This window comes from Oratosquilla oratoria, unplaced genomic scaffold, assembly GCF_046742065.1.
Source record: "Oratosquilla oratoria isolate Oo_2021 unplaced genomic scaffold, ASM4674206v1 SCAFFOLD115, whole genome shotgun sequence".
In the NCBI taxonomy this organism is placed as follows: domain Eukaryota; kingdom Metazoa; phylum Arthropoda; class Malacostraca; order Stomatopoda; family Squillidae; genus Oratosquilla; species Oratosquilla oratoria.
The window spans coordinates 400,315-410,177 of NW_027467472.1; the positions used below are offsets into that span (position 1 = coordinate 400,315).

Consider the following 9,863-nt stretch of genomic DNA (forward strand, 5'->3'; position numbering starts at 1 on the left):
TCGGTGTGGTCAGGGGTCGGGACATGACCAGGGGTCAGGTCATGACCAGGAGTCAGGTCACGGAGGGTAATATTCATACCTTGAGTCAGGTCACTTGGGGGCGGGGGGTCAACAGCCAGGTCAGCGATTTGGGTGAAATGTATAGCAATCTGATTTCATTATTAATGCACAAAATACATTTATCCCCCTAAAGTCAATATGGAAGAATAGTAATACTTCCAAATGGATGATGGACAGACTGAAACATTGAATAAAAGATTGAATAAAAGATTGGAATAAAAAGAGGATTCTACATAAAAATAAAAACGGGGAAACACACCTTAGATTAAGATATAACAAAATGGCAAAGCTGGTTAAAAAGAACACACGTACAGTGAAACGTAACTATGAAATTAAGGTTGCCAGTTAAGCAAAGGGTTTCTTTCACCTCTACAGAACAAAAAATAAAGAACAGGCCTAATCAAAAACGATGAAAATGTCATGATAGAATTGGAGGAAAATTTGAGTGAGGAGTTTAACAAATATTTCTCTCATTGTTTATTAATGAGAGGTTAGATAAGGTACCTGACTGCGATCCGATTTTCAGTGGGGATGAAGAAAGCAGACTATTTAATATCAGCATTAGTAAAGTAGAAGTAGTCAAGCAGACTGAAGGACTTAAAATTATTAAAGTCACAAAATCCCCGGGTCCAGACGAAATTTTTCCGAGAGTGCTTAGGGAGTGTAAATTTGAAATCTGCGACCTGTTAACTGAAATATTTAATAAATCGGTAGACACTGGTTTTGTGCCTACTGCTTGGGGGCAGGCAAACGTTGTTCCTGTTTTTTTCAGAAGGGAGATAAATCGCCTATATGATACTACAGGCCAAACAGTTTGACATCGGTTACAGGAAAAATGTTTGAATCAATAATAGTAAATAGACTCAGATAACACATCGAGAGACATAATTTAATTCGTGACACACAGCATGGTTTCTCCAAGGGTGTGTCATGTGTGACTAATCTTCTATCCATTTACACTAAAGTATATAAGGCGTCAGATAACAATGATAATTACGATGTTATTTACCTTGACTTTTGCAAAGCATTCGACAAGGTGCCACACCAGAGACTACTAAATAAAATCAAAGCCCATGGCATAGGAGGAAAAGTGTTTAAATGGACTAGAGCTTGGATCAGTAACAGAAAACAGCAGGTCACCATAAATGGAGTAAAATCTAGGTAGGGCAATGTTACTAGTGGGGTTCCCAGGGCTCGGTTTTGGGTCCCTTGTTGTTCATTATGTACATAAACGACTTAGACGATGGGATGAATAGTGATGTTAATAAGTTTGCGGACGACACTAAAATAGCACGCCTAATTAGGTCAGGAGACGACGCAGAGATTCTGCAGGATGATCTTAACAAAATGTTCACATGGTCGCTGAAATGGCAAATGAACTTCAATATCTCTAAGTCTAGCGTGTTAAACGTAGGGCTACACCAAGGTAAAACGAATACTATAAGGTACGTTGAGTACTCTCCCCCCTCTGCGCACCTCCACCATGACGTCATAGGAAATCCAGAGGGGGAGAGAGTGAGAGGTAGAAGAAAATGTAAACTTTAAAGAAAACCATCTGTATGTATGGTAAAATTTAAAATTACACTATGATGTTCACATAATACTGAAATTACTCAGGATCGTTTTCTTATCCTCAAATTATCAGTATCTGAGATATGACCACCAGAAAAGTTATCAAAATGTTTTCCATACTTTCACATTAGGTGGATTATATTAATATGACGAGTTATTAGATGGGATGACATGTCATTTTATATGTTCATCAGATAGATGAGGAAGTAATGACACATAAAAGCATAATATGGTTTTTATTATATTACATTTTAGATTTGCGTGGGTTTCCATATCTCCTCAAGCGTGGATTTCATATGTAGACCTTTATCTCCACCAAACTCAGTTATGTTTTAACCGGATTCTTTAGTCTGTTTATTTGCAATTGAATGAATATTTCAGGAAATGTTGATAATAAATAGTTACTCTCAAAATGACGGCTGCATACATATCCAGATGACCGAGTATTATGTGTGCCACATAATTCAATCCATTTCTTTCTAAGTTCTTTATCTTTGCGTAGTGAAAAGAAACGTATATCTTTATCACTTTCAGTCTAACGGCATTGCACTTCTGCACTATACAAACTGTTGGCATTTTTATATGTTATTTGTCTGCCTTAGCTACCCCTTTAATCAGAAGATGGAGCTTCGCTCCACACACTGGTGTGTGAATGACTGACAGCTCTCGACCCGCGGAACCCTGGTCTCGATATTTCCGTTGACGTCATCATCTACCTGCGCAGTGGAGGGGTTATCTGGCTCTCCCTCACCCCCCCCCCCCCGCTAACTTACCTTATAGTATTCGTAGTACCTTGGGGCTACACAACCCCGCAAATAGATACAGCTTGTATAACACGCTTTTAGAGAAAACTCAGTGCGAGCGAGACTTGGGAGTTCTAGTTAGTACGGACCTTAAAACCAGGAAACAGTGCATTAGCGCCAGGAATAAAGCTAACAGAGCATTAGGTTTCATTGCTAGGACGGTAACGATTAGAAGTGCAGAGGTAATTATCAAATTCTATCTAGCGATAGTTAGACCCATCCTTGACTATGCGGTACAGTTTTGGTCTCTGTCCTATAGAATGGACATTTATTCACTGGAATCAGTAGAGAAGAATGACCAAAATGATACATGGACTCAGAATTTTGCCTTACGAAGAGAGGCTTAGGCACCTTAACTTACACTCTCTGGAAAGATGCAGAGTGCGGGGTGATCTAATAGAGGTGCTCAAGTGGATCAAAGGCTTTAACAAGGGTGATGCAAACAACGTCATCATATTAAAACAACAGGGCAGGACTTGTGGTAATGGATTTAAACTGGACAAATTTAGATTTAAGAAGGAAATGGGCAAGAATTAGTTTACTAATATTGTGGTCAACGAATGGAATAAACTTAGTAACCATGTAGTGAGCGCTGAAATTATAAGTTGTTTTAAGAAACGGTTAGACAGTTTTCTGTATGGGGATGACAGGTGATGGATATGGAGCTGCCTTGTGTAGGCCTTATGGTCTCTTGCAGTCTCCTTCATTCTTATGTTCTTTCTCAGATCTGTTCTATAACTGTCCTTTTTTTTTTCTTCTTCTTCTTCTTTTAGCTTCCTTCCATATTCTCGTACTTCTCTTATCCCAATTTAGTAAGTCTTTTCTATCAAGGACTTCAATGCCTTTCATAATTCTGTAGATGGTCAACAAGTCACCTCTTTCTCTTCTTTGTTCCAGAGTCGGTAATTCTAGTTTTGACAATCTGTCTTCATATGACAGTTTTGATAGACGATAGTGTTGGGCCGATCTTCATAGTTGCTCTCTGGATTCTCTCAATTTTCCTCGTATTCTTTTTAGTACTGGGTGACCATGGTGTCGTGCGTAGTCCAATTTTGGCCTTATCAGTGTGTCGCTGTGTACTCCAATTTTGGCCTTATCAGTGTGACTAGTATTTTCTTTGCCATTTCTTCATCCAAGTAGGTAAGAGCCACTTTTATTGATCTTAGCAAGTTATAAGTTTCGACGACAATTTTGTTTATATGCTTGTACGGGGACATATCTTTTGTGATGGTCACCCCCAGGTTTTTTTCAGATCCCTCTTTCTTTACTTCTTTTTCAATTTTATATCACTTTTTTTTTTTTTTTTTTACTTTTTCCAAATTACTTTATGCTACATTTCTTAGTGTTAAAGTCGACTTCCCACTTCTGACTCCATTCCAAAATCCTGTTCAGATCTCTGCAGTCAGTCCATATCAGTACTAACTTTCTTGAAGAGTTTTGTGTAATCTGCAAAGAAACTCATGTAACATTCTACATTCTCATCCATGTCACTCACAAAAATAGCAATCATTATTGAAGCCAATACTGATCCTTGTGGAACTCCACTAGTCACCTCTTCCTAAGTAGAAATTTTCTCTCTGAGCACTACCCTCATTTTTCTTCCATGCAAAAAGTCCTCCATTTCAGTAGTTTAACTCGTATTGCTCCTATGGTTTCCAGTTTTCTTAATAGTTTTTTGTGAGGGAGTTTGTCAAAAGCTTTTTGTACTTTTAGGAACACACAATCAGCCCATCCATCCCTTTCTTGTATTATATCCAGTAGTCTTGAGCAAAAACAGATCAGATTTGTGGTATATGATCTGCCCTGTCTAAAACCAAATTGTCTCGGATTTAGTATATTGTTCTCCTCTAGATGTTTTATCCATCTACTTTTTATAACTTTTTCACAAATCATGGCTACCGTGCTTGTAAGGGAAACCAGTCTGTAATTTGTTGGGTCTTCCTTTATAAATTGGTACTATATCAGCATTTTCAGTCTTCCGGTATTTTTCCTTCCTTGAGTGAGCAGCTTATTATGTTATAGGTTTTGTCTAGTAGTTCTTCTTTACATTCTTTTAGTATTCAGTTTGCTATTCCATCTGGGCCATGCGATTTTCTGACATCAAGTTTCATTACTTGGTCCATTATTTCTTTCCGTGATACTGTTATTTCCCTCATGGGGGGGGGGGTTACTTCTCTTCCTTCAACCTGAGGTTTTACATTTTCTTTAGTGAACATTGACTCGAAGTGCTTACTCATGACTTCGGCCATTTCTGTACCCTCTGTGTATTCCATATTTCCTTGGCGGAGTTTCACTATTTCCTGTTTGTTTTCAGTTTACCATTTACATATCTATAGAAGTTTTGGTTGATCCTTAAATTTTCCTGTTATGTCTTTTTCGTAGTTTCTTTTTTCTTCACTGCATATTTCTACATATTCATTCCTTCGATTAATATATGTAACTTTCTATGTTTTTTGTCTTTTCTCCATCTTTTCCAAACTTTATCTATCTGTTGCTTTGCTGAATTTTCTGTTGAATCAGCATTTAATATATATTTTCCTGTTTTTGCTTTGGAACATATTTATCCACTCCATAAGTTTTCATCAGAATCGTCATTTTTTTTCTTCCAGTTGTTTCTTCATACAATTTTTTTCCCAGTTTGCTTTAAGAATTTTTTATAAGTTTCTCAAAGTCCATTTTACTATACATCAGTTTTCTTTTCGGTGTTTCTCATTTCTCTCTATATATTACCTCCTTTAGTTCTATCTCAAGTAGTATAGGGTCACTCTTCCCAATTGGTGTCTTGTATTCAATTTTGTCCACAATTTCAGGTTCTGATGTAAATAATAAACTAGCCTCAATTGTTCATTATTTCTAATCCTAGTGTTTCTTTTACCCATTGTGTCATTGTATGTTCTATAGTCATGTCAAGTAAGACATTTCCCCATTGAGTTTCTCCACCTTTCACTGTCATCTCTTCCCAACAGTTTCCTGTGTGGTTAGAATCTCCCATAAGTACCGCATTATTTCCATCCATCAGCATCTCGTTTAATTAAAGTCTTTTATCATCTAACATTTTGGAATAATCTCTCTCTTTCCAAGACCCTGTTTTAGGGGCACATAAACCACTGCAAATTTTCTGTTTTTCATGTCACTATCTACGATTCTTATTGTGATCATTTCCACCCTGTTCTCTCCATATGTAACTTTTGTCACATTTATGTTTTTAACCAGGAACATGGCTCCACCCCGTTTCTCCTCTCTATTTCTAAGCCAATAATTATATAATCTGTGTCTAACACTGTTAATATAGGACCTCTTAATTTTGTCTCCACAATTCCCATTATGTCTGGTTTTTCTTTTGACAGGTAATCATTTAGCTCGTTTAGTCCTGAGATTAATCTGTCTATATTGGTATAAGCTAGTTTTAATTTTCTACTCCATCTCATTCTCTGAACATTTTGTTTTCTTTTCTTGAATATACCAATTTTTCAGTTTCATGTCTAGCACTCTCCAAAAGAACTGCATTTTCTCGTTCTCTATTCTTTTCTCTTTTTTTTAGTTTCACTTCTGAACATCTTATCTCTTTCATCATCCATGTCTCTTTTTATCCATATAATTTTGTGGTGTTTGCTTTTTGCTCATTTTCCTGTTTTTGCTCAAATTTCTGCTGCCATTTCTGACCTTAATTTGATTTTTAGGGGTCCACTTTTTCCTTCTGCATATTTACCCATTCTGTGCACTTCCTCTATTTCCTTTTCTAATTCTTGCTCTTCATCTTGTACTACTTTTAGAATTTTACTGCCAATTCTTTCTCTTCTTTATCTCTCGGGAACCAATTTAAGTTATGTGTGCATGTGTGCGTGATTCACCACGGTCTTGAATCATGTGTTGGATTCATGATCTACTGCTTACATCCTTGAAGATGAAAGTCCAGAGTTCATATATAACCAATTTGTGGGTAATGCTATAACCTTTCACACAAACACACAACTCCTTGCCCACAAGAGTTGGAGTGCCATCTCACTTTGCAGTGATGCGGACAGTTTCAGCCCTGGATGACACTTGAACCCAGGTTGCTGAAGTAATGGTTGAGAACGGTACTACTCCAGTTTTTTTTTTTGTGAAATAAATTAAACGATGGCCTTACCATTCATTGTTTTATGCTTTTCTTTCAGCTTTACTGGCCTCTCGTGGCATTGCAGCCCTTACCCTGGCACTCTTTGACTTCGAGGACTTGCCCACACATCTTGAACGTGTCGAACTGGAATATTTCGAGGAGGCAGTGGATTACCTCTTGGATCAGCCTGGCGTCATTCCTGACAGGTGTGGCTTTGTTTCTGTGTGCCTGAGTTCCTACCTCGCCCTTGCGTGTGGAGCTTGGATGGACAGGGTCAAGGCTGTGACTACTACTGGTGGATATACATTCTTTTATGAATCCCACCTGACCTACAAAGATAGAGAATATTTTGGAGAGGGTTTTGATGGGAGTCAGGTCATTTTCAAAGAGGGAGAAGTGGAAGCTTCCATTGGCAAGAATGTCATGGGAGGCAGACTGGACCCTGAGCATCCCCTCACCGTCCCTGTGGAGGAAGCAGATGACGACACTTACTTTCTCGCTTTAGGTGGTGACAGGGATGTCTGGCATCTTCACAAGGGTCTTGAAGCTCTGGAGGGGCGGCTAACCTCCCGTGGGCGATCAGACAAAATAAGAACCATTCTATACCCTGGTGTAGGCCATTTATTGGAAGTTCCATATTCACCACTTTGTGGGTTTGTTTGGCAAAAATTTAGTCCCACCATGATAAAGAATATTGGACAAAAAGGAGGTGCTGTGTACCTTGGCAGTGACCAACCACACCTATATAGTTTGGCCCAAGTCCAGCATTGGTCTGAGATCCAAAATTTTATTATGCATCATGTTCGAGATAAAAGTCTCTGGTACCAAAATCATATTAATGGATGATGGCTCATGTGCATGTCTAACTTAGGTGGCTGATTTCATACTGACCAGGTATGCATGTATGTTCCTCAATGCTGACATCTGCTCAGGTTTATTACAAGAACCATTTATTTTTGATGCTCTATTTAGTCTGTTTAATATGAAACTACAAATATAATCTTGTTTTCCTCTCCTGCATTCAAAACCTTCAACTGAAGATACATACAGCTGTCTGATATATTCTGCACAGTGCTTCTGTATCAGTGCAAGCTGATAGGTCCCCTGTACCATCTTGCAACAAGTAGGTCTATCATTGGGGATCCACTTATGCCGAGATCTTTTTCATAAAGTCTGGAGTTAGAAGAGTAACTCCTTCCTGCCTATCTCACCAATGCCACGGCCATCTAGACTGGCTACCAGACATGGAAACTACATGCATTGTGTTGGCCCAAAACAACATTAGTCACGATGTTCAAGAAAGAAGGGTTGGCCCTGCTAGGGACAATTTTGCAACTCATTCATTACAAGTGTACTTGTTTGGTACATACATACATATAAAAGGCTTTTTCCCCCTTACTTGGGAGATAGCCAAAAAAAAAAAAAAAAAAAAAAAAAAGGCATAAAAACCACTCCCACCCATTCCATCCCCATCCACTCCCCTCCCTCTTATCTTGGCATCTCCTAGATGACGGGTCATCCCTGCATCTCACCCACTGCCCTGGGTCAAAACAGTGTCACAAGACGCAGCACATCCACAGCAAGGCCACTACATTAAATTGGTGACCCCCCTTTCTGTCCCCTCATGCAGAAAAGAAGATGAGGAGAAATTCCTTTGGGTTGCGTCAATTTATTTCTCCTACATACTCCCTTACCCCCCAACTCCCACCCATTCCACCTCATGCATCACATCATACATATACAACCATTCTCCATTCACCCCTATCTTCTCTCCTCTCTTGTCCTTCCTCAACAGACATTCCCCTCTTTCCCAAAGCCCCTTTTACCCCATCCATCCATCTTGTCCTAGGTCAACCCCTCATGTTCACTCCTTCCACATCTGCCTTCCACACCTCTTTTACTAGTCTTTCTTCACTCATTCTTTCCATGTGTCTGAACCATCCCAATATTCTTTCATCAACCCTATCTCCCAACTCCCTTTCCACCCCTATTCTCCTCCTCCTTACCTCATTTCTCACTCTATACAGCCTAATAACCCCTATCATACTTCTCAGACACCTCATCTCAAACATATTCAAACTCCTTCTCTCCTTCCTCTCTTATATTCCATGTTTCTGACCCATACAGTGCTGTTGGCACAATCACTCCTTCATACAATCTCCTCTTAGCATCCATTCCCAAATGTCTATTTCTCATTACACTTTTTGATCCACCAAGGCATTTACTCACTTCTCTCAATCTACATTCTACCTCCACCTCCATTCCTCCCTTTCCTGCCACATTCGTACCCAAGTATCTAAAAATATTCACTTCCTCCGGTCTCTCTCCCTTAATACTTACTTCCAGTCTGCTGCCACTTTCTCCCCTTGTACACCTTACTTTTACCCACATCCCTCTTCAATTTCCTTCTTTCACACACCTTCCGATTTCTGTCACTAACTTTCTCCTCTGATCCTGCTACAAGTGCAGTGTCATCCACAAACAACAGCTGACTTATCTCCCACTTTTCTCCATTTTCTTTAACCATCTCCAATCCCTGACCCACCACCCTTGCATTTACCTCTCGCACCACCCCATCCATGTATAAATTGAACAGCCAGGGTGACATAACACATCCCTGATGAAGTCCCACCTTTACCTCAAACCACTCACTCTCTCCATTTCTAATCCTGACACATGCTCTACTACTCATGTAAAAACTCTTGACAGCTCCTAAAAGTTTTCCTCCTATCCTATATATCTGCACTACCTCCCACAGTGCCTTCCTGTCTACCCTGCCATAAGCCTTTTCCAAATCCATAAGAGCCCAAAAAACATCCTTACCTTTTCCTATAGCTTTCTCACATATCTGTTTTACCACAAAAATCTGATCTACACAACCCCTACCTGTCCTAAACCCACTGTTCCTCACCAATTACTCCTATTCCTCTCCTAATCCTCTCAATCAAGACCCTCCCATAAGCCTTTGCAACTACATTTAACTTGTTTGGTAAACATAGAAAATCCACAATATCTTTTATTTCCCATAACAAATGAAATAATGAGAAATGACTGAACTCCAGCCCAGAGTCTAATCTACTGTACCCATTACTTCTACTTTCCATAATATTGGGGGCAATGGCAAGTGAATACCCAACAACTAATGTAAACATTATTTTAAATGTGTCACAGGTACTGTGGGAATTCCAGAAACAAAGTAGTGCCTCCCTGTTTTGACTATGAAATTTTATATTGTGAAGAGTGAAAAGTTTACATATATTTAAAGAATATCACTTAACTGAAGGGTGAATTTCTGATGTTATCATAATAAAGCAATACTGATATACTGG

The 9,863-nt window shown here is 39.1% G+C and overlaps 1 protein-coding gene across 5 annotated transcripts in view; it reads left to right on the forward strand.

The window, feature by feature from the left end:
- LOC143022538 (peroxisomal succinyl-coenzyme A thioesterase-like) overlaps positions 1 to 7,534 on the forward strand; it is a 29,904-nt gene extending 22,370 nt beyond the window's left edge. For all 5 annotated transcript variants that reach the window (XM_076180801.1, XM_076180798.1, XM_076180799.1 and 2 more), the window contains one exon: positions 6,593 to 7,534. In XM_076180801.1, the coding sequence (XP_076036916.1) occupies positions 6,593 to 7,380 (788 nt within the window). In that variant the 3' untranslated portion in view covers positions 7,381 to 7,534. The remainder of the gene's footprint in view (positions 1 to 6,592) is intronic.
- Positions 7,535 to 9,863: the final 2,329 nt, after the last annotated feature.